Source organism: Canis lupus, chromosome 18 (genome assembly GCF_048164855.1).
Source record: "Canis lupus baileyi chromosome 18, mCanLup2.hap1, whole genome shotgun sequence".
Classification (NCBI taxonomy): Eukaryota; Metazoa; Chordata; class Mammalia; order Carnivora; family Canidae; genus Canis; species Canis lupus.
In genome coordinates, this window is record NC_132855.1 from 33630399 (window position 1) to 33655947 (window position 25549).

General features: G+C 40.3%; 1 protein-coding gene across 1 annotated transcript in view; it reads right to left on the reverse strand.

Annotated features, from left to right (window-relative positions):
* SCIN (scinderin) overlaps positions 1–18011 on the reverse strand; it is a 77816-nt gene extending 59805 nt beyond the window's left edge. Inside the window, exons 1-3 of the mRNA XM_072783979.1 lie at positions 17720–18011; positions 10891–11045; positions 5931–6092 (exon numbers count right to left, since the gene is read on the reverse strand). Of these exons, the coding sequence (XP_072640080.1) occupies positions 5931–6092; positions 10891–11045; positions 17720–17918 (516 nt within the window). The 5' untranslated portion in view covers positions 17919–18011. The remainder of the gene's footprint in view (positions 1–5930; positions 6093–10890; positions 11046–17719) is intronic.
* Positions 18012–25549: the final 7538 nt, after the last annotated feature.

Here is a 25549-nt window from a genome sequence, read left to right on the forward strand (position 1 = left end):
TGGGAAGCTTGATCAGATATAATTAATCAATCTTTGAGAAGAGCTCAGTACATTTCCCTCCAACATGTTTATAATATATTCATCTGTGACCCTGAGCATTAGAATAGAAAAACTGTGGGCAGTGTCTAAGCATCAGACCAATGGGCACTGGTACAATATGGGTACAGTGTCTTCACAATTGCATGGGTATGGGAAAAATAAGTCAGAATTCCCAAGGGGCTATCGTAGTGGCTAATACAACCAGAAAGGGTCTTGGGATGCCTGGGTGGCTCAGCGGCTGAGTGTCTGCCTTTGGCTCAAGGTGTGATCCCAGAGTCCTGGGATGGAGTTCCGCATCGGGCTTCCTGCGAGGCACCTGCTTCTTCTTCTGCCTATGTCTCTGCCTCTCTCTCTCATGTGTGTCTCTCATGAATAAAAAAGTTTTTTTAAAAATAAAAAAAAAGAAAGGGTCTTGCAATGGATAAGTGGACATATCAGAAAACCAAAGTAAGGCCAATGATATTTTCTATCACAAGTCTTGGGACCGAGGCCAAAGCCCAAAGCTCAAGAATGAATGAAATGGCCGAGCTTCATTGAATATTAGAGAGCAGTGAGGGCTAAAGACTGCAAACAGACTCACTTCTATTCTCAACCCAGTCCTCCATCCTCCAGCCATAATATCACACACATATCCCCTGTACCTGAGAGATGAAAAAGGGGACAGGTGGGATAAGTTTGGATTGTATTAATGATAAACAAGGTTCACCTTACTAGGGCAAGATTATTTTATTTTTAACCCTTCTGTGGAAATAGAAGCTCCACTATGAACTCAGGTTTAGCTATAGGTGAAAAAAGAAAATTGTATCTCTATCCACATGACTGCATGAGACTGTATGCTTTGTGTTGGACAGATATACATTTGCTGAAACATCTGTTGAGTGAGTATAAGTTCCGAACCTTCTACTAAGGACAAAGTGAGTGAGTAAGGCTAATAAATGAATGGACAGGCAATGTGGCAAATGCTCAGGCAAGTCTGCAAGGTGATAGGAAATATGAGATAATGGCTTACCTAATTCTACAGGGGTGCAACGTGGGACAGGGGAAGGAGGGAGGAAGAGGCCAAGGAACACATCATAAAAAAAGCAGTATCAGAGTTGAATATTTAAGGAGAGGATTATCAGATGCATACCAAAGAAGCGATACAGAGCAGGAGTAGATTCTCCGCAGATGAAACAATGTATGCAAAGCAAAACCATGATGACCTGAGGAAGAGAGTAGGTCTAGCAACGGACTGAATGGGCAGCCCTTGGGAGAAGTCATCTCGATGACTTCTAGGAATGAGAGCATGAAGTTGATGAGTTCCATTTTTATTGTTGAGTTTGAGGTTCTTGTGATACACACAAGAAATATCTGGGAGGTAGTCGGAAACACTGACAGAGCTCAGGCAAGAGGTCAGAGTGAGACTATAAAATTAAGATTTACTGATGGGTGAGTAGTTCAAGTTTTGGGTGAAGAGTAAATTTGCTCAGAAAGAATGTATAAAGAGACAATGATCAAAAGTGGAATCCTTAAAAAAATAAACAAACTTGAGGAGGTGGGCAGACCATGCGAGAAGAATTAGAAAGAATGGCTTGAAAGGGAGGAAAAACAGAAAGCCAGGGGAGGAGTGAGCCTGAAGTAAAAGGAATAATAAATAATGTCAATTGCAGCACAAGAATGGAGCAAATAATGAACCAAGTGTCCACTGGATCTAGCAGAAGGCATTGCTGCCATAGGATGGACAGATGCAAAGTAAGGGTGGGAGTGAAAGTCAGGAAACGTGGGTTGCAGACCAACATGCAAATGAGGAAGTATAGATTGCTGTTTTCAAAGCAGGGAACAATGAGAGAGGGGGCTATAGGTTATAAATAGCAAAGTGAGTGGGGCAAAGCTGCATAACTGACCAAACAAGTTAACAAGGAAACGGAACATGCCCAACAGCGCAATTAGTAACTCACCACAAAAATCCCTCCTCCTGTGAAATCCAACCCTCCACTAGTGGTGGCTCGGACACATATTTCTAAAAGAGCTCTACATCCCAAACTTTGAGCTTCTTGACTCTATTATCACTCACATTCTGTAGTTACTGATGGCTTTGCTGCATTATATTTTGAGGTGACTTTGTTAGTCATTTCCACACTACCTCAACTACCTCATAGCTTTAAAAATAGTGAGAAAATGATTATCAATAAATTCAACCAACATTAAAATACACTGCTCAAAATCACTTCAAAGATTTGGTAAATTCCAAATTGCTAAGATTGAGCCATGTTCCGTATTATTTTCTGAGAATACACTAAACTAAGATAGCTTATCCAAATCATCCTCTAAAATGTTGATGATTTCTTATTTTCAAAGTGATTAAATGGTTAATTTTATAATCTCATACTTTTAATTGAGGTGGTTACAGGGTCCTATCTAGGAGATATTGACTTTATTTTCAAATCCTATAACAGGGAATCCCTGGGTGGATCAGTGGTTTGGCACCTGCCTTCGGCCCAGGGCGTGATCCTGGAGTCCCGGGATCGAGTCCCACGTCAGGCTGCCTGCATGGAGCCTGCTTCTCCCTCTGCCTGTGTCTCTGCCCCTCTCTGCGTGTCTTTCATGAATAAATAAATAAAATATTTTTTTAAAAATCCTATAACAGCATATGTTTCAAAGGTATATGACATATCATATTAATGAGAGTGATTGTTGATCAAAAAACTTGACTTCCTCAAACACAATCAAAATATAGGATCTAGGTTATATCCATAACCTTAGTTTGGGCCAGCTGGCACTAGTTGGAAGAGAACTTTGATGTCTGACCTACTTTTTTCATACCTGGATAATAAAACAAACTTGAAGAAATTGCAATGGCTTCTTTTCTTACTCTCTGATGCAGAATTTGGTTATTACATAACCCAATAACTGCTACCGAAATATTCTGGCAGAGAAAATTTTGGTCTCATATCCTTCTCTGTTTACTGTGTCACACCCCAAAAATAAAGTCTCCAAGGTAATTGCAAGATCTTATCACCATTTAGAAATTATTGACAACATACCAACTGGTTAAAGGTTAGTAACACACAAAGAGATCATGTGAATAAATGAAAGTGTATGAAGACTGCTTGAATCCTACCAGGGTATCCCTTTATGGTACAGTATACTTCTATAACATAAGAGATAATCAACTATCTCTGCAACAAAATCATTCCAAATGTCTCTAACCAGGCATTAGAGCAGGAGACAACTTAAAAAGTCATTAAAGGTAATTATATAAAATAAAGGTGATTTACTATTAAGAAGATAAATGTCCTAGAATCTCAAAATCAAGGCTCTGTCCCTAACATATGAGTTTGTATTTATGGGTCATACTCCCATGGCAGACATCACCTATGGGAAGACGATATGTCAGTGGAACTACAATCTGCCTACCGTAGCACCCAACTATCTAAGCCATTGTGGAAGCTCAATACTTCATTAACAATACTACATTTGGAAGATTTTAAGCTAGATTAGACATAATTCTGAATTGAGCAAATTCTGAAACTGTTGCAAGATACTCTGTTAAGGAGCCATACCATTTTATACCCTATCAAGTTAGCTTAGGGTAGTGAAAAGAATGTAAGTAAACTAAGAATAGAAAACCCCACATCAGACCCAGGTCACCACTAAACCTATTTTAATGCAAGCGACTTGCTTACACCCTCTAGGCTTTTTTTCTCTTGTGAAACCATTACGACAATTGTCATTTCCAGATGTGACTCTGTGTCAGAGGAGACTGAATCATAGTCAGCTAAGGGTAGAAATACCATGAGAATCAGAGGCGAGATGAAAACAATGAGGAAGTTAAGGCTTTGGAGAGTTTAATGGCTTGCTCAAGATTAAAGAGTAGGTGGTTAGAAAGCTGAACTGGCAGTCATTCACAGTAGTTAAAGAGATTAGTGCATGTGTGGAGCAATTTACATTACACATGAAAAGTTATTTTAAGAAAGAAATATGTTCAAGTCATGGCAGTGATGAGTTACATTATCAACAGGAAGTGTCTCTTCTGTTTAGGGGCCCCAAAGATCATCTCATCAAACACTCGACTTTAATAGACAGGAATCTGAGATTGAAATCAGCTTGGATAAAAAAAACCAGTCTCTTTTTTTCTGTGAAAAATACTATCTTATATGTTACATTATCAAGGGATAAAGGGCTATAAAAATATAAGTGGTTGAGATGAATGTTGAGGTAGATAATTAATTATTATGCATAGGCTTGTGAGATTCCGGATGCTGTAAGTGTTTTTGGAACTGTGTGGCTTGATGATATGTGTGGGCATGGATTTGTATAAGTTATGGTGTTGGCTGCAGAACAACAGAAGGATGGAACAATATGTTTTCTGCCTCCATCTGAGGGTCAGGACTTAAACCGATTAGGAGAATGGGTTAGCATTTCTAGGAAAAAAGAACTTTTCCAAGAAATATGGCAAGATGCAGGACTGTGATACTGCCATTGTAAGGGCAGATATCTAAGTGTGACATGGAGAATTGTACTTTGGGCATTATTAGTATTATGATCCCAACTGCACACACAACCTGGTGTGATCCAAGATAGTCGAATTATACTTTAGCAGTCATAAAACTCTAGGTGTATCCTGAGAGAAACCCACAAAGTTTATAGCTTGGGGCCATCTTCCAAATGATTTATAACCTTCGGACACTTAATCTCAGTGCTGTTGCCAAATTAAGATTGCCTTAACAGAACGAACCTTGACTGTGTAGCTTCATTTTCAAAACCCTTAGTATCCGTTTCCTAGGCATGAGGAATAAACTCTTTTGGCTTTTGTCTGATGCTCTTCCCCCCAAATACTGCCCCTGAAGAGGCAGTAAAATGCAACACTCAGGTTGGAATCAGACCTCCCCAGGCTCTAATCCTGGCTTCACTGCTCACTGGCTGTGCATCCGGAAGCAGATCCCCCAGCCAGTGCAAGCCTCAGCTCCCTGAAGCAGCACAGGTCAGAGCAAGTCTCTGTACAATGCTCGGCCCAGAAATATTATTGACGACAAGCAGGATGATGATGTACGTACTGTGAGAGAATGATGATCAGGAGGAAGAGGGGGAGGGCAACACAGATGTGCTCTGTGCTCTCCTGCTTTCTCTGCTTTGCCCATGGGTTCTCAGTGGTAGGGAATGCCTTTTATTTCTACTTTATTTTAATTCTACCTTACAAAGTTTAAAAGACCCAACTTAAATCCCACTTTCCAGAATCTAGCACAGGACCTTGAAGCAATACTTCATTTCAAGATTAAATAAAGATTAAGAATAATATACCTGAATTTAGAGGGGCCTCTTTTCCTTGAAGAAAATGTAAGTCGATATTGCCCAACCTATTAAGATGATACTTGATATCTGTACTTGTGCCTTTTCTTTTAATACCCTTAAATAATAAAAATTTATGAAACAGTATGGTGTAGTGTATGTGTGATATAAATACTAAAATATCCCCTAAAAACCCCTCAGGCAGGCTGTTTAGATTCATCTTGGGTCCATTTGAAATTCTAGAAACTTTGCTTTCAGGGGAAACCAATTTTCCCCTCAAGTAATGTTTTCCCACACCCAATTAAGGACAAAAATAATCAGCGGAAGCTCTGTCCAGACAGAAGGGTCAGTGTATGAAAAATTATTCAATATGTGTTCTATGCTAGGAAGAACTAAATCACTTCTCCATTCTAAACCTATCAAAGAAAATAAAAACTTTGAAGTCCCACTTTGTGTTATTTAAACACTTGCCAATTGGTCATATGATATGATTGTCTCTCACATAAACAAGACTTCTTCCCCGTGTGTAGAAAAGGTGATTCTCTTCCACGACACGTACATCTTACTTGATCTGAAGACAATTCACTTCCCTTTAGCTGTCTGCATTTGCATGTTACACTTACAGTGCCAAGATCAATGATGAAGCAGTCGCCCTTGTTGAAACTGTCCCAGGTGAGAGGAACTTCCGTGGCCCTGACCACTCTCCGACCTTTCACATGCAGGAGCCTCTTAGCAGTCAAGTCATTCGTGAGAACATGATTTAATCCAGATGCCACACCTCCAGCCTGATCAGTAGGAGGAAGACAAAGAAAAAAAAAAAAACAAAACAAAACAGATAAGGCTTCTAAGTAGATGCAAAAACATACAAAACCTGGTATGGTTATGTGTGTATATGGCACATATACCTGGTCTGGTATATGTGCCAGAACTGTCTGTCAAGCCAAGATAAAACAGCTACCTAAGAGCATGTGAAAAACTTACTATGCAGAAGAGAATACCTTGGTGAATCAACACTTCTTTTTCTTTTAAGGCCTTCTGCTCCTCCTGTTTTAATCATTCAATTAACAGTGTATGTACTAAGTGTATGTATGTACTAATTAACTTAGTATGTAGTAAGAACCTTCAGTGTATAAAACCTGCTGCATAAATGAGCAGAAGTGGTACCTCTTGTCCTTTGGGAATGAATGATTCTAAAACCATTAAGTGAGAGACAGACAAGATTCCAGGGAAGAAGAAGACAGGAGGATAGAAGAGAGTCAGAGGTAATAAGAGCAAGTGAGGAGAGAACAAGACACCCCAAAATTCCCATGTCCACACAGTGTTAGGATAGAGAAAAGGAGCAAAGTGTAGTCAAATGTGGGTGGATCCTATAAATGACCTTTATTTTAACATTATAAAAAAAAATTTTCCGGGCACCTGGGCAGCTCAGTGGTTGAGCATCTCCCTTTGGCTCAGGTCATGATCCTGGGGTTCTGGGATCAAATTCCACATCAGGCTCCCTGCAGGGAGTCTGCTTCTCCCTCTGCCTGTCTCTGCCTCTCTGTGTGTCTCTCATGAATAAATAAAACCTTAAAATTTTTTTTTGTTTCTTTTCTCTTTCAGTCTCTCTCTTTCTCTCTCTCTTCCTCTCTCCCTCCCTCTCTCTCTCTCCCTCCCTCTCCCTCTCCCTCCCTTTCTCTCACTCTTTCTTTCTTTTCTTTCTTCATCAGGCTTAAGTATTTATATCCTGAATTCGGTTGCACATTTCCAAACAAAACAAAATAAAATAAAACTATATTCAATTTAAAAATGCTAAAGAAAACAATTAACTGTATCAAGTACATCTTCTTGCCTTATTTGAAATCAGCTTTTACCTTTTCACTTCTTTTAAAATTTTTTTCTTTAAAGATTTTATCATTTCTTTAATTAAATGTTAGAAAGGATAATCTTAATTTCCACAATTAATTATGAGGTAATGTGCATAGTAAAGATGCAATGCAAGCAAATCACTTTTATTGCTCAATGCCTCCTACAAAATACGGTAAGAAAATTAGCAGTATGGGAAATCTGTAAAATGATCCAATTTTTAAATTTATTCATAGGGGCACCTAGGTGGGTCAGGTGATTAAACATCTGACTCTCAGTTTCAGCTCAAGTCATGATCTCAGGGTTATGAGATCGAACCCCAAGTCAGGCTCTGTGTTCAGTGAAGGATCTGCTTGTCCCTCTCCCTCACCTTCTCTCCCTGAGCTCTTGCTCTCTCACAAATAAATGAATTAAACACTTTTTAAAAATTATTCATAAACATATAGAGTAAATCCAAAGAAAGAAGTTAAGCTGCCTATGTAATCATTAAGACATTCTTGAAATTTCCCCGGACTTTAAATTGCCACCATTCCCCAAGAAAGACCCTCATGAATAGAAAGGTTTTATTACTATAGGCTAAATGTTGACTGTAGGCCAACCATAAATTTTATGAAATATATAATAATTCCTCAATCAATAATTTCATCAAGATTGCCATAAATGAATGAACTATTATACAATAAAAATAAATACAAGTTTTCATCTATATACTACTGCTCTTAGCCATTTCACCTTTAAAAAAAAATAAGTACATTATGATCTGATAAACAGAGTTAAGAACACTGTCATCTGAAAAAGTCATAAAATAGAAAACAGACTAGACTGAGGATACTTAACCTACTGTCACATAGTGAATCATCAGTAATATCTAGTCTGTGAACATTTAACAGTAATTTAAAAATTAATTTTGTCTTAATATTTGATGTGAAAAAGGCACAAAAGAAAATTGTAAGTTTCATATACATTTGTATTTGATAGTAAGTATTTCTGGAATAGTGCTTGAATTAACCCTAAAAACTCCCAGTCTCTTTCTACCTTCTCAAGGCAGAATGAAAGCAAGATGGATAACCCTCTATCAGTTACACTATAAACATGGTTTTACTGGCTGTTAGATGTTTGATGGTCGCTATTTACAATCATGGCTAAGAGCTGGGTCTTGCTCAGCTTGGGAAAGAAATTTAAGATAAGGAAGTAGTGGGAAATAATTATCCTTTAGAACTCTCTCAACCCCCTAAAACACCCCATTAAAAAAAAACACTCAGATCAATTAAATGACATAAGAAGACGGTGTTCCTGTTGCCTAGCTGAATCTTTCCCTTACACAGGATAACTAAATATGGCTGTTGCTGACTTGGTAATAGGTTTTGCCAAACTGTGCCCATTCCAAACATACACAATACTCTGTTTCATAGAGTAATCTTAAAGAAAACATTCATCCTGGTATTTGAACCATTTATTTATATTGAGAGCATCATAGTATGATTACCAGCTTAGGCACTGAAGTCAGATGGTCACCAGGTCATATACCAGATATTAGACCTTATTAAATTACATAGTTTCTTACACCTCTTGTTTATTTATCTTAATAGGATGACAATGATAGAAACTGCACCATGGGGGTGATATACATGAAGTGCTTAGCACATTCTTATAAGCATGAAATTAAACACAAGAGCATAGCCTTTGCTATTCTGGGGCACCCGGGTGGCTTAATCAGTTAAGCATCTGACTCTTGATTTTGGCTCAGGTCATGATCTCAGTCATGATCTGAGGATCGTGAGATCAAGCCCCGAGTCAGGCTCCAGGCTCATAATGGAGTTATCATGGAGTTTGAGATTGTCTCTTTCTGCCTCTGCCCCTCCCCCTGCTCTCTCTCTTTCGTTCTCTCTTCTCTCCCTCCCCCCGCACTGCCTCAAAGACTAAAATATAGTCTTTGCTCTTCTGGGTGGCAAATTATCTTTGCTTCCACATTTCCTATTGAGTATTTTGCAACTGCACATATTGTAATCTGCTCGATGTCACTAGTGATAAGACAGTGAACTAATTTTCTTGCTGATAAATTTGACCTCCATTCGCAAATACCTTCTTTCAAAAAAAAATGCTGATTTGTAGTGATTTTGATGTTGATAATTATAATTATCTTATAACTGTAAAATCGCTTTTATATCCACTTTTAAATATATATCCAGAAGTTTGATTTCAGAGGTCCTGCTAATAGCCAGAAGGATTAATATCACAAGTTCCTACCGACTGTATATGCACTATGTATTTTATTATTTAATTTGATCCTTAATCCTTACCAACACCTATATGAGAAAGCTGTTGTTACACCCATTATACATTTGAGGAAACTGAGCACAGAAAGCTTACACACTTGCCCTGAGGTAAACAAGTCATATGTAGCAGAAATGGGTTCATAACCAGGGTGATATAATAGGACACGGTTTTAGTAACTATAAGACCCAGCTTATTCAAAATGCTGGTTTCACTGACATAAAAGAAGTTTCAGGATCATTTGACATAAACTGTAGGAACTTATGCAAATTAAATAAAATGAGAAGGCATATATAGTTTCATATTTGGGACTGCTCATAGCCTAGAGTAAAAAAATGATTTCACGAGAGAAGAGAACCTATTAAGTATTTATCCTCATCTCAATAGCATCACAAACTATTCACTAAGGCTCTGATCAGGTAAAAATAGAAATAAACCACGGCATGGTAATAGATTTAACATATATACTCAGAAGTCTAGTTTACCTCTGAGGTTTACAGTCTTCAGTAAGCTAATATGCTCAAAGGGCGAGGCGGGGTCTGCATATCATCTGTTGGAGCATGTCTGATTTTGAAAAGGATTGCTTCTGAAATGTTTCTCTAAGGAGGTATTTCTGAAACTAACTGGGCACTCCTGGGAACAGGGGAATTGTGAAGGATGGCCAGTCTACAAGGCTCATGGAGGGAATTCCAGAAAAAAAGGCTGTCCTTCACTGAAGGTTGCCTTAAAAGGAAAGAACTATTTAACTTGTTTGTTCTTTTTGCTCGCCTTTTCAGAAGTAAAGCCAGTTGAGGATTAGTATTTCAGGCCAAAACACATATATTGTGTTTTTGGCAATGTATGTATATTCGACTTTATGAGGCTGAACCACATATATATTCAACTCAATGATTTGTTTCTATTTCTATCATTTCCAAGATCAAACCAACTTTTTGGGAAATGTGTGAATAGTCCTTTCTATTAACTGGAATTATAATTGTTATAAATACTGAATTAAGATATTCTAGAATAACTGAGATTCCCAAGTCTTGGGTTATTTGTGGCAAATTCAGAGGTTCTCTAGAATATCATAAACAAAAACTATTAATAACTAAATTGCCAATATTTATTAACTGAAGTAACTCCACAAAATTTTAACGGGTTTTCTTGTGACAAAATTATTGCAAGCTCCTAACTTTATTAAAAATTAACCTACTTAAAAAAAAATTAACCTACTAAATGAAAGCAAGTCAGAGTATTTCACATATTACACCCATGTTCCACAAACATTTATTGAGCACCTACTATGTGTCTGGCAGGTACTGGCATATATCATTAAGAAAACAGAAACAAAAACAAAACAAAACAACAACAACAAAAATAAACCCTACCCTCAATGAACTTTCATTCTGTAAAGACATAAGATGTAGATGGATAGGAAGAGAAAGGGGGTCATAATAGAAACAGTTCAAGAGAGCTGCTTACCTTGTATTTCAGACCTCCTTTGAAATAGCCAACAAAATCAGTGGACTCGTAGCCCTGCAGCTCTCTACTCTGCACTGGCTTGCCGCCCAGATAGTCATCCAACTGAACGGTAAAGATCGCAGCCGCTGTGCTTTCATCCTGAGTACACTCTTTTCCTGAAACAGCAAAGGACGGCACCTCATTTACCAAGCAAGGAAAAGGATTAAGGCAGAATTTTTGATAAGATAAAGCTCAGGGACACCTGGGTGGCTCAGTGGTTGAGTGTCTGCCTTCGGCCCAGGGCGTGATCCTGGAGTCCCGAGATTGAGTCCCACATCGGGCTCCCTGCGTGGAGCCTGCTTCTCCCTCTGCCTGTGTCTCTAATGAAGTTTAGAAGCCCTAACAATACTACAGTTCACATGAGATCCCAATTGAATGTATTCACCAAAGCTGAAGGGAGTCAGCCACATTAATGAAAGAATCGTATTTCTTTATATTCCTCTCTCTCAAAGGGAACCTGTGTGGCAACTTATCTTCTCAGGACAAAAATAAATAAATAAATAAACACTAGCTATAAGAGTATTTGACATAGTATCAATTTTGTGACTTGTTGGGGTCAAAGGAAAAAAAATACATATGTAATTTTGCGATGTGAAAGACCACTAGTGCCATTCTGTCCACCTTCCCATCCGTAAATGAGATTACCAATAAAGACACAGATGTAGATTTGCACAGATGTTTTAAGAGGGAAGTTTAAATCAAAGTTAATATCAAAAGTGTTAAGGACAATTGTTTGACAAAAACATTCTTACTTGAGCACAAGTTGAAACACAAATTTCTTTAGACAGATGTAAATGGCCAGGCATGCAATTAATGAATGACCTAGAAGTAAATTAATTAAATTATACTATCATTTGTTGATGCTTGTGTACTGCTCTGGGCCAAGAAATACCAGTATGAATAAACTAGAATCCCTGCTCTAAAGAAGTTAAAAGATCCTAAAGAAGCCAATACCAACCTCTGAATGTTAAAACCAGAATCCAATTCAGTGATATCATGTATGGTGATGCAATTTTAGCAATGTTCAGAAACATATGAACTTGCTCTATGAATTTTGCTTATGACCTCATTTATTTTCCCTCTTCCTTTTTTTAAAGATTGTATTTATTTATTTGAGAGAGTGAGCGGGCAAGAGAGAAGGAGCAGGGGGAGGAGCAAAGGGGGACCGAGAAGCCAATTTCTTGCTGAGCAGGGAGCCTGATGCCTCATGTGGGCTGATTCCGGGACCCCAGGATCACGACCTGTGTGGAAGGCAGATGCTTAAACAACTTAGCTATCCAGGACCCTTATTTTCCTTTTTCTGATGCCTTTTACCAATGTCTTTTACTGATCTCGTTCAAGTTATGATGCGTTCTTTGTGTTATTTTATATTATATTGCCATACATTATATTTGTACATATGCTGCAAAATTCCTAAAATTGTTTTGGGGATGTGATGACAGGTACATGATCTCTCTGCTAAAAATTATAGAATGTTAATAAAAAAAACAAAGACCTTAATAAATATAAAAGCATAATGTTCATGGACTGTAAGTTCCAATATAACAAAGATGTTAATTTTCCCCGAGTTGACCTACAAGCTTAACATTATTCCTATAAAAAAAATCATAGGAAGACTGACTATAGATTACATAAGTTTATTGTAAAACTCATATGAAAAGGCACAGGTCCTGAAAGAGCTAAAACATCTTGACAAAAATAAGCTCCAAGGAATAACTCTATTTGATATTAAGGTTTTACTCTACAGGTACAGTAATTAAGACAGCATGGTATCGGGAGAAGGAGAGACATAGATCAACAGACCAAATCTCCTCCACTGGTAACATCTTCCAAACTATGGTACACTTCGGTGTGCTACAGTGGACTAAAGCACAAGCATATAAGCACAGTACATCACAGAATACAAAACCCAAGATACTGATACAATTCTCTCATTTTTTTTCATATTTCCCCAATTTTATTTGTATTCATCTATGTGTGTTTAGTTCTCTAAAATTTGATCACATATAAACTCAGGTATTCATCATCCCAGTCTAGATACTGTATAGTTCTATCACCAAAAAAAAAAAAAAAATCCCTTATGTTGCCATTTTATAACTACCATATCTCCCACCTGCATCACCCAGCTCCCTACTCCATCCCAAAACTCTGATAACAATAAATCCAAAATTCTATCATTTCAAAATATTATATAAATGGAACTGAACAGTATGGAAACTTTTGGCTTCTCTTTTTTTTAAGATTTCTTATTTATTTATTCATGAGAGACACAGAGAGAGAAAGAGGCAGAGACACAGGCAGAGGGAGAAGCAGGCTCCATGCAGGGAGCCCGACGTGGGCCTCGATCCCGGGTCTCCAGGATCACGCCCTGGGCTGAAGGCTGCGCTAAATCGCTGAGCCACCTGCGCTGCCTGACTTTAGTTTTTTTCACTCATTCTAATCTCCCGAGGATTCATCAGAGTTGTGTATATCAATAGTTAATTTTTTAATTGCTAAGTAATAGTCTCTGGGATACATTTGCCACAATTTGATGAAATCAGTCACCTGTGGAAGGGTATCTGGGCTGATTCAAACTTCTGTCTATTCAAATTAAGCTACTGTGGAATTCATGTGTAGACTTTTACACGTACATAAATTTTCATTTCTCTGAAATAAATGCTCATGAATGCAGTGCTGGATCATATGGCAGTTTCAAGTCTAATTTTCTAAGAAACCATCACTCTTCTTCATAATGGTTGTAGCATTTTACGTTTCCCCCTTAAGCAATGTATAAAAATCCAATTTCTCAGCATCTTCACCAGCCCTTGTATATTACACATTCCCTGACTTGTACACTGTATGCTGTAATCCAGTTCTTGGGATTCCCAGTGCCTTGGATAGAGCCTAGCATTGACTAGATATACCACAAATGTTTACTGCTCTCAAATACATTTATGCAAAATTAAAAACTGGAAAAGAGAAACAATGAGGGTGAGTGTTTGTAGCGCAGGTCCAGGATGTGCAGAGTAGCTTTATTATTAGCTGTGCTCAGAGACATGATGCTCTAAGTAATGAGGAGTAGAGGGTGGCTGCTTTTTTTTTTTTTTAAGATTTTATTTATTCATGAGAGACAAAGAGCGAGCGAGAGAGGCAGAGACACAAGCAGAGGAAGAAGCAGGCTCCATGCAGGGAGCCCGAAGTGGGACTCGATCCCAGGTCCCCAGGATCAGGCCATGGGCCACAGGTGGCGCTAAACCTCTGAGCCACCCGGGCAGCCCAGGGTGGCTGCTTTTAAACTTCTAGGTACAAAGCTGAAATGGTTTTTATGGAAGGACCAGTGCAACAACTTGTAAGTCAAATGCGACAATTTCTTACTTTGTAAAGAAAAAAATAATACAGAAACAATCTGAGATATGCACAGGTATTATGGAAAGCCTTTGAGAGAGAGCAGGAAAGAGGACCCTTCCTCTCCTCTTCTCCTCCGTATGTCCTGCTGCTTCTTGTGTGCCCTTTGCTTCTCTTACCTGGCCTGTTTCTTGATTTTTATCCTATGTACCTTTCTACCCTAATCTGATTTTAACGTCGCTCCCCTTCAGCTTCCTTCCCACTGATCCTTTAGTTAAACTGCCTTTCTCCCTAAACTTTCCACTCTTCCCCCCTGGAACTTTTCCTCAATCTGTCTCTCTGATTAATCATCATGAATTCATCCAAATTTAGCTCTCAGGTTAGAATATTCTGGATGAAATCCAGCTTGCTTCAGGGAACTAAAGTAGGAAGGGCTGTAGAACAATTCCATCTAACGGCTCCATGGACCATTTTGTGCTAAACTTTTCCATGTTCCCCAAGATTTTCTCTCGGACAAGATCCCTTCCAATTGCCCTCCTTTTCTTTTTTTCTGTCAAAGCTTCTCTACTCCCCTGCTTCCCCATAACTGCAGATACTGTCTCTTTCACAGTGTCTAGCATGTTCTACCTGTGTTGTATCACCTTTTATCTTATTGTATCTTTGAGATTATAAACTTTCAGAGAGGATTCATAAACTATTCATATACAAAAACGCCTTACACAATGCTGGGCACTTTCAATAATTACTGAATGAATTAATTTATTAATACACTATTAACTTCAGTTTTAGATCATTAAAATCATGAAGTGTGGGGCACCTGGGTGGCTCAGTTACTTAAGCGTCTGCCTCCTGCTCAGGCCATGATCCCAGGGTGCTGGGATCCAACCCCATGTCGCCACACGGGGTGGGGGGGCACATGGGGCTTCCTACTCAGCGGGGAGCCTACTTCTTCTCCTCCTTCTGCCTACCACTCCTCTGCTGGTGCACTCTCTTTCTCTGTCAAATAAATAAATAAAATCCTTTAAAAAAAAAAAGACTCAAAAAAGTCATAAAGTGTTTCTGCCCAAAGCATTTTCTATTACAGTTTTCAAAATTGGTGAACACTAAATGAATAATTGAGTTAATGTGAATCTGTAAGTCCTAAAAAACAATTTGCTTAATAAGCGAGTTTCTTTGCATAAGAAAGAACCTATAGCATAAACCCCCTCCTAAAATAAACAAAACCCACAAACTGTGTTCAAAACTTCTTGCAGTCTTCTGATAAAGTCAAACTTAACTGTTGTCTACAGCAAGATATGAAGTCCCTTCACATCTCAATTCACCAAAATTACAAATGGGGCATTTCAGACACCTTGATTCATTCTAGATCCAAGTTCTGAATAGAAAGGCCAATCTGAGAACATTACTATTTTATCTGGCATCATTCATTTATAAACATGGTCTTATATTAAGGTTTCTTCAGTGAATTCTGGTATAAGATATAAATAGATCACTGTCTATAACAGGAAAAGTGACACTACACTGGGAAGCCAAAATGTATCTGGAATTCAGCTAGGGTAAGCACAAAATCTTAATATCAAACGCTATAATAAAAAATCCTTCTTCCTCTTTGTATTTCTCATTTGGAGTGTGTTTCAGGTAGTGTGTTCACTACCATTGGGAATATCACTCCTTAAGGTTTCCTGCCATTTTAAATAAAATGTCAGAAATAAAAATGATGGCTTTTCAAGGACTGTGTGTGTGTGTGTGTGTGTGTGTGTGGTTTTGTGTGGTCTCCCCACAGGCTCAGGAATAAAGCTAAAAATAAAGAAACAGAAGTCCAAGGGAGGCAAAGCTAGTTTTAAAAGAAGGCAAGAAGTCTCAAATAATCGGCACGTTGTTAGATGGGGTGTGCCCCCTGGCACAGGATCTTCCAGGGAGAGGCTGGACATTCAGGATGTTTACGAGTAAAAGTAGAAGGTGGAAAAAGTAGAGCACACAAGGCCCAGTATTCTGACAACCTGGCCCAAGTGCAGCCCAAAATAATTACTACTCCTGAAGGAGCTGTTTTGTTTCCCACTGTATCCTTGTTCAAATAGCTAAGTAATAATAATAATAATAATAATAATAATAATAATACGATTACAGTAAAGCAACTCATCTAAAAAATAAATATGCCATATCAAGCTATTTATATTATATTTATATTGAATATATCTATTTTTTTTTCTCCTTTCCATCCAGGATCGCCAACATCCCGATCAACAGGAATATTCTGTTAGCCACACGTGCGAGCAGTATGGTGCAAGTGGATTCTGATTTAAAGTCGCCCAGACCATTAATTGCCGAAATTTGTGGAGAAATAGAAGCCGGGGCCCAAGGGCAAAAAAATAAACATGAATTAATTAGAGAAAAGGGCGGCAGGAGTGGGGAGGTACTTCTCGCCAGCTGCGGCGGATGCCTACCAACTTGTCTGACTTGGTCTCCTCGCCCACCGGGAAACCAGGACTGAACCTGTCGGACGGCAGGTGAGCGGGCAGGTGAGCGGGCAGGTGAGCGGGGCTCGGCCTCAGCCTGCGTGCGCTAAGCAGCGGGAGGGGGGGAGGCAGCGGGGTTTCCAATCTGGAGGTGAAACGGGGAGACGCGAGAGGAGCCAGCCTCCAAGCCCCGAGATCGGCCGGCGGAGGTCCAAGCCCGCGGGCTCAGGCTGCTCCCCACGTCCCCCGCCCCGCGTGCAGGCGCGCCCGCAAGAGCCGACTCTGGCGCGAAGAAGGCCACCCCACCCCCGCCGCACCCCACCTCCAGCCTTCGAATCCCAGCCTCCCCGCCGCCTCGCCCCTCCTCGACCTGTGCGCGTCGGGGTCCCTCGGCCTGCGCACCCCCCTGAGCCCCCCGCGCCTGCACCCCCTTACCCAGCCAGAGGTGCAGGCGGTAGGTGAAGCCCCGGCTCGCCTGGGCCTGGTGCAGCACCAGGTAGGCATCGCCCCCCACCCCGGCTGCGCCGCCCCTGCCTGCGCCCCCCCCCACCTGCGCCCCCCGGCCTGCGTCCCCTTGCCTGCTCCCCCACCGCCTGCGCGACCCCGGCTTGCTCCCCCCGCCTGCGCTCCCCCTGCCTGCTCCTCCTGCTTGCGCTTCTCCCTCGCCTGCGCCCCCCCTCGCTTGCGCCCTCCCTGCCTGCGCCCCCCCTGCACTCCCCCTGCCAGCGCTTCTCCCTCGCCTTCGCTCCCCCTGCCTGCGCTCCCCCCCGCCTGCGCTCCCCCCACCTGCGCTCCCCCCGCCTGCGCTCCCCCTGCCTGCTCCCCCTGCCTGCTCCCCCTGCCTGCGCTCCCCCTGCCTGCTCCCCCTGCCTGCTCCCCCTGCCTGCGCTCCCCCTGCCTGCTCCCCCTGCCTGCGCTCCCCCTGCCTGCTCCCCCTGCCTGCGCCCCCCGCCTGCGCTCCCCCTGCCTGCTCCCCCTGCCTGCGCTCCCCCCCGCCTGCGCCCCCTTACCCAGCCAGAAGTGCAGGCGGTAGGTGAAGCCGCGCCTCGCCTGGGCCGTGTGCAGCACCAGGTAGGCATCGCCCACGTAGAAGTCGCCGTGAGCGCTCGCGGGCACCGGCACCAGCTCGAGCCTCTCCACCCGCCAGACCTGCAGCCCCGCCTGCTTGCCGGCTCTGGCGAACTCTTCGTGGTACAGCCCCTGGGCCATGGCTCCGACGGGCACTGCTCCGGGAGAGGGCGCGGGACCTCGACGACCGGGAGGTCGGACCGAGCCGAGACCTGCGCCAGGGACCCGGCCCGGCGCGACTTTATAGGGCTCGCGCGGCGGGGAGGCGGGGCTGGGGGCGGGGGCGCCTTGGGGCTCGGATCGCCGCGCCGACGGCCGAACTCCTACGCCTGCTCCGAGTGAGCCGGAGAGTCCCGAGCTCAGAAACCGTGAGACCCGGAGGGACCTTACAGAGACTCCTGGAAATGCCTCCTAGCCTAAGGAAGGACATTTCTTTTCTGGCAGTAAATGGAGGAGATCAGCAACTTAAACTCTGGTGGGCGCATCCTTCTTTAAAAAAAAAGAGAGAGGGGATCCCTGGGTGGCTCAGGGTTTGGCGCCTGCCTTCGGCCCAGAGCGTGACCTGGAGACGCGGGATCGAGTCCCACGTCGGGCTCCCTGCATGGAGCCTGCTTCTCCCTCTGCCTGTGTCTCTGCCTCTCTGTGTGTATCTAATGAATAAACAAATAAAATCTTTAAAAAAAATAAAAATTAAAGAAAAATAAAAGAAAGGAAAGAGAGAAAATTGGCTATGTATCACTAACTCCTTCATTTACCGGCCGGTCTCTCCATTCCTGATAGCCGAAATTTCCGTCTTGATCTATGCAATTTGAAAATGCCATGAAAAACGTGTCAGGTTTCTTGGAAAGGTGAAAATCTGGAAGGCTGGTGGTCCTAATGCAGAGGACAGAGCTCTCGCAAATGCCCTGGGGTTCAGGAGCTGTGGTTAAGCTCTTTGCCACCTGCTTTCTTTGGCCTGGAAGGTTTCTGAAAAAAAACGAGCCCTCCTCCTGGGGTATTCTCGAGCTGCATAGGGTCTGTGCTAATAGGCGCAGTTTGCCTTGTGAGTTACCTGGTACCTGGCTTCAAGCGGCTGAGTTCTCATTGTTCACCCTACAGTTTTTGCTTTGGCAGCACTATACCATTCATGTGGAATTTTACTCTTTACTTTGCATTCTTTTAACCGAAGCTGGTATGGCAAAGGATTTTGTTACTGAAAAAGCAAATCGCTCAGGATCTGAAGATTAAGAAAACTGATTTTTATGCATGTGCATTTTCTTTTACTGTTTCTCAAATTACAAGAGTCCCCAAAAGGTCACTAATAATGTATAAGTCAATTTTTCCTTGATTAATTTATGTTTGTGTGTAGATATTAGGTGACTATGGGAAAAAATTCAAAAGCACAAAGTTGTGAAATACAAAAATTAACTTCCATTTCACCTGCCACCCAGTTGCTTTCCCCAGAAGCAGCTAAGTTATCAACTTCTTCTGTATTTTTCCAAAAACACTCTTTTATCTACAAGAATATAGATAATATAGTTATTTTTTTCTCTAATAGAAATGGTACTATGCACACTGTTCTGAAACAATATATCAATATATATTAATACACAATGCTCCTAGAGCTGCCTTCTTTACTCTGTGGTAAATAGAAATATCATCTTAAAATGTACTGTAGCTTCATCTGACCAAGTTCATAGACATTTAAATGTTTTCTATCTTTTGCTAATACAATGTTATAAACATCATTTTTAATGTACTTTTTTCTACTCATGCATTATTATAACTGTGAGTTAGATTCCTAGAAATATAATCGCTGGAGGGATTGGAATTAAATGGTTTTGATGATAGTGGTGATAATTATGAAAGCAGTCATTACTCTTTATTGTTCTGCAGTGGTGGGCTATGGTACATCAATTCCTGCCTACATCTCTTGGTTCTGAGGCTTTCAGCAAGTTAGTGAACTGTAGTAAGTCTCAGGTTCCTCACCTATAAAATGGAAAAATAATAGTATTCACCATAAAGGCTGTTATTTCCATTAAATGAGATGACACAAGTAAAGCATCTGTATGTGTTACATAGGAAATGCTCACTAATCATGAGCTATTATGGTAGGATTCCACATAGGCTTTCTTTTGCTTCTCTGGGTATTTTCTCCATCCTTCTGATCCTACAGTCTTCTTGTAGGGATGATAGCATAGACTAAAGCACTGGTCTTTCATGACCACTAGCTTAGAGTTTGGTTGGCAATCAAAGTGGGAGAGGAGAGCAAGGTCAGAATATTTATTTACTTGGTTTCTTCTACCAACAGTCACTAACTCTATGTGGCTTTCTCTCTCTCTCTCTCCTTCTCTCTCTCTCTCTTTGTTTCCAGCAACCAGGTGCATTACAATTCTTGGTTTATCTGTCCTACTTCTTTATATAGCCTACAAAAAAAGAAAAAAAAAGCACAACTTCTGGGATTTTCCTGTTTTGTGAATATCATGTGTTTATAGATTGAGATGCTGATTGATAAATATTAATAGCTATATTCTGTTTTTCCCCCTCCTAACCAAAACAATAATAGGTAAGTATAATGAGGCTCATTTTATAGATGAGGAAACTAAGTAAGGCTTTGCGATTTGTCAAAGGTTGTCTAGTTAGGAATGGCTGAGGAGGAATTCAAGCTCATTATGTCTCATTCAGAAGTACATGCTATTTACCCAAACTCATTCTCTCAGTCCAATGATTTGTCTAGGATTTGCTCACATAAATATACTTCATATTTTTATTTCTTCCAATTTATACCCCAAGAAGCATCTGATCTAATATGTCCCATGTAGCTCCAGGAAGTTTAGTTTGAACTGAGCCATTATATCTCTTGGTTTTCTTTTCTGTACAGGAGAAAGACTTTGTTCTCTTCCTTCCTCTTGTGAAAAATTATGAGAACTGATAATCTGGATACAAGATAACGTAAAAATCAGATTCATCAGTTCAGTTTCAGTTTCAGCAATAATTCCTTTCCTGTTAGTGAAGGAATTCCTTTTAATGAAGTAATAAAAATAAAAGGAAATTATTTCTTTTTTAGTGAAGTAATTTTAAAAAGAACTTTACTATGGATAAGCAGAATTTCCTCTTGCTTAAGCAGGACTAGGGTAAGACAGGTGAAGCACCTGCCTGGGATGCAAAATTTAGGAATGAAACAGAAAAGCTCAGTGATCAAGACCGATTCTCTTTCTTCTCCTTCTCCTCCTCCTCCTCCTCCTCTTCCTCCTCCTCCTCCTCCTCCTCCTCCTCCTCCTCCTCCTCCTCCTCCTTCTTCTTCTTCTTCTTCTTCTTCTTCTTCTTCTTCTTTCAGAGAGAAAGAGAGAGAGAGAGATGAGGGGCAGAAGAAAGGGAGAAAGAGAGTCTCAAGGAGACTCCATGCCCAGCACAGAGCCTGATACAGGGCTGGATCTTATGAACCCTGAGATCATGATCTGAGCTGAAATCAACAGTTGGGCTCTTAACTGACTGAGCCACCCAGGCTCCCCAAGATCAATTATTTTTTAAGGCAGTATCATAACAAATCAAAATTGATGCAAAAACCATGACAAATATTAAAAGTTTTCAAATTAAGGTAGAATTGATAATAATGCTATCTGGGGCCATGTTGGAGACTAAGGCAGAGGAAAAATGCTGATCTTCCTTTACTTAAAATTTTGATATTTGGTTTGTCTTTTTTTGCATTAATTTTAGTATTTTTACAAGTAACATATTGAAATATTATTGATTTTGATGAAATCCTTTTTCCATTTCCCTTAGATTTTGTGCCTGAGGTAACTCACTTCTACTACATGAGTTCTGTCCTGACTAAGCAGCCTCCAGACTTCAGTTTGCAGCTTCTTGTTAGACAGACCTCCCTAAATTGATCCTGCCAAGATCAAGTTCAGCTTGTCCAAAACAATCAATCTCATCATTCTCTCCAAACATGCTTCTCCTCTTCTTCCTAATTTCATTAACATGATGTAATTTTGACTCAGCTTTCTCATTTTGTCTCCACAGTTAATCAACCAGGGTATCCAAAATGCTTCTCAGTCCATCCCAGTGGCCTACTTTCTTGCTCTTGCTTTGAGTCTCATCTTGAGGAGAGGTATGCCTGGAAGTGAATGGCCTGGTTTATTTAGGCCTTTGAAGTAGGCTGAGGAATGGCCCCTGCACTTTTCAACTGACTGAACTTGGACACGTTACCTAACATTACTGTGTCTCATTTTTCTCACCTGTGGAATGGGAATACTGATTTAAAAAAATAAATAAAATACCTCATAGGAGTGTCATGATTAAGTGAATAAATAGACACAAACTTGGAATCACCCCTGACATATAGGAAGTTGAATTTCATAAATTCAACTGAAATTGATAGTGGCTAATCCACTCTCTAAATCCACTCCTATGAGAACAATATTTGTAATTCTGAAGGAGATAAGGACTGCCCATTTTCCATTCAAAAAAGTTTCCTAAAACCAGATAACAAATTCCCTTCCATGTCTAGATTTTCTCTCTCTCAAATTCTAGACTCTTAAGAGTGGATTATTTTCTCCCCTTTGTGTTATAGTACTTTTTCCATATCTGTCTTACCAATTCTTTACGTTTTAATTAAAGATGCATAGATTCAGGGATCCCTGGGTGGCGCAGCGGTTTGGCGCCTGCCTTTGGCCCAGGGCGCGATCCTGGAGACCCGGGATCGAATCCCACATCAGGCTCCCGGTGCATGGAGCCTGCTTCTCCCTCTGCCTATGTCTCTGCCTCTCTCTCTCTCTCTCTCTGTGACTATCATAAATAAATAAAAATTAAAAAAAAATAAAATATAAAAAAAAAATAAAGATGCATAGATTCTAGGGTGCCTGGGTGGCTCACTCGGTCAAGCATCTGCCTTCAGCTAAGGTCTTGATCCCAGAGTTAGGGCTGGGGATTGAGCCCCACACCTGGCTCCCTGCTCAGCAGGGAGCCTTCTTCTCCCTCTGCTCCCCACCCCCCCCACCCCCGCTTTGCTCATCTGCATGCGCTCTCTCTCTCTCAAATAAATAAAATCTTAAAAAAAAAAAAAAAAAAGAAAGATACATAGATTCAACATCATTATTACCCTGGCTCCACTGAATTTCAGCATCCTGCATGCTCCCAGTGATCTTGATATGCAGTACATTGCAAAGTGTGTTTTTGCTCACAAGATTGTAGGCTCACTCACAGACTTGTGTCTCACCATTTTCTTCTCTGGCCTTAGGATAACACACGCTGAATTGGTGTGGTTGAATAGCTGATTTTGGATTGAATTACTTTTTATTATTATTATTTTTTTATCCATTTACAAATACTCTCTTAGTCCAGGTCTAAAAAACCAAGGTAAGTAGGTCTTTTACCGGGAATCCCAAGGTGTGAAGACTGTGGTTAAATTCAGGACAGGTGTTCTTCTAGAAGGCTAATGCTCAAGGGGAAATGTTGCACAGTTTGATCCTTGAAATAGATAACAATGTTCAAGAATATAATTGATTCATTGTGCAATTAATTGGAATGATTTGATAAACCAAAAATAAAAACATACTAACAAAAAAAATTTGTTTCCAAGTGATCTTCATTCCTCAAGGTGCAGAATCTTAGAGCTCAGAGGATCTTATTTCCATCACTGAATTGTGACCACAAAATTGTGGAAATTAAATATATGCAAAAGACAGGAAGTGTATATATATTTTTTTCCAGGAGAGGGAAAGTCTTTAAAGTTGGTATTTATTTGCTTTGTTTTCTCTATAAATGTATAATGTCATTAAAAATACAATTGTTTTGGGATCCCTGGGTGGCGCAGCGGTTTGGCGCCTGCCTTTGGCCCAGGGCGCGATCCTGGAGACCCGGGATCGAATCCCACATCGGGCTCCCTGCATGGAGCCTGCTTCTCCCTCTGCCTGTGTCTCTGCCTCTCTCTCTCTCTCTCTGTGACTATCATAAATAAATAAAATCTTTAAAAAAAAAATACAATTGTTTTATTGGTAGTCCTGCTGAATAGCAATAACTTTTGTTTGATTTACCAAATGCTTTAAGAGTTTAAGTATGGAACCTGGCATCAGAAGAGTTGAGTGTTGTGAGGATTAAAAGCAATAATGTATGCCAAAGCTGTGAGAATACAATCAATAAACACAGTTAATAATTAGCAAGATCCCTTAGCCCCAGTACCTACCAAAGCCATGTGATTATTAAAAGTGAAAAATGCACTCTAGGGAAATTGTATTTAAATTGTTCCTGATTATACTAGACAAACTAGAACTTCAAAAAAAAATTCACCTTTATCTTTTTTTAGTTTCATTTGGATTATACAACTTTCCCTTTTGTTAATTAATTTAAAATTATACATAATACTATGATGACATGGTCATGGCTCAGTACCTTGGCAAAGATTTTATTGGTCTTGAATGATTGCTGTTTTGATAAATCATTCATTTCTTGTAAAACTACTTACGGCCCCAGGTTGATTCAGCAACTTCCTTTTTAATATCTTCATTATACATAAATCATTTATTATTTTTATTGTATAGGAAATAGCTAACCCCTGCAAGACTGTTGAGAGCAAACCCCATCATTATTTTAGTTTACATATTAGAGAATGCTTATGACAAAAAGAAAGTTTGAGAGTCTAAAGTCTCATGGAGATTTATGATGTAAAGTGATAATTTTTGCTTTAAGTTTACGTTTATGCAGATAGAGATATAAAGATAATTCTGGTTTTAAAATACGATAAGATTGAGGCTAACATGCTTGAGACTAAAGCAACTTTTTTTTTTGCCTGATTTTTCTAAATGTATCTATTTATTAATTATCCAATTAGCATTTCATTTAGTTTTGTTTGTGTGTAGCCGTGATTTGACCAGCCTTGAGAAATAATTTAGGATTTTCAAGGACTTTGTCAACAACTACTTAGAATATTTAAATGTCAGAGCTGTATGACCATAGAGAATGATGGAAATCAGACATGATCAGATCATCATTTTGTGTGCAGGTACTTACAAAAATAAGGTTAATTAATTCACTTAAACCAAATACCAGGTTGTTTAAAAGAGTTAAAGGCAAGAGGCCTGGGTGGCTCAGCAGCTGAGTGTCTGCCTTTGCCTCAGGTCATGGTCCTGGGATCCTGGGGTCCTGTGAGGGAGTCCCATATCCCGGTCCCTGCAGGGGCCTGCTTCTCCCTCTGCTATATTTCTACCTCTCTCTCTCTCAATGGCTCTCCTGAATAAATAAATAAAATCTTTAAGAAAAATAAAATAAAAAATAAAAGTTAAGGGCTTGAAAGACCTGCTTCTCACTGACCATAAATTCTTCCTTCAGCAAATTCTATCCTTGACTTAACATCTCTTTATATGAGTTTAAATTAAGCAATTTGGTATTCCTTTGACTCTAGCTTCCTCTTATCTTGATACTTTGAGGCTTCCCAAAAATCACAGGCTTCTATGGACTACTCAAATTGATTGGAAGGATTTTTGAAGAGTTTGTTGTTTTGTTTTTGTTTTTTTGTTGTTTTGTTGTTTTGTTGTTTTTTTTTTTTTTTTTTTTTTACATATTTCAGAGAACACTGTTCTGAAACTGGCAAAGGGGAGCCTCATCACTTCCAGGTCTGCTCAGTCTCTCTCCTGAAGTGACAAAGATTAAAAGTAAGCCATTCCATAATTATCCCCTAGATACTTGGTGCTCATGCTCCCAGCTGAGGCTCACTGAGGAAAAAAGTGGAAGGCAGTTTGTTTCACCAAAGAAATTGTGGGGCATTGTGATACTTGGGAGACTTCTGAAAAGCAAGA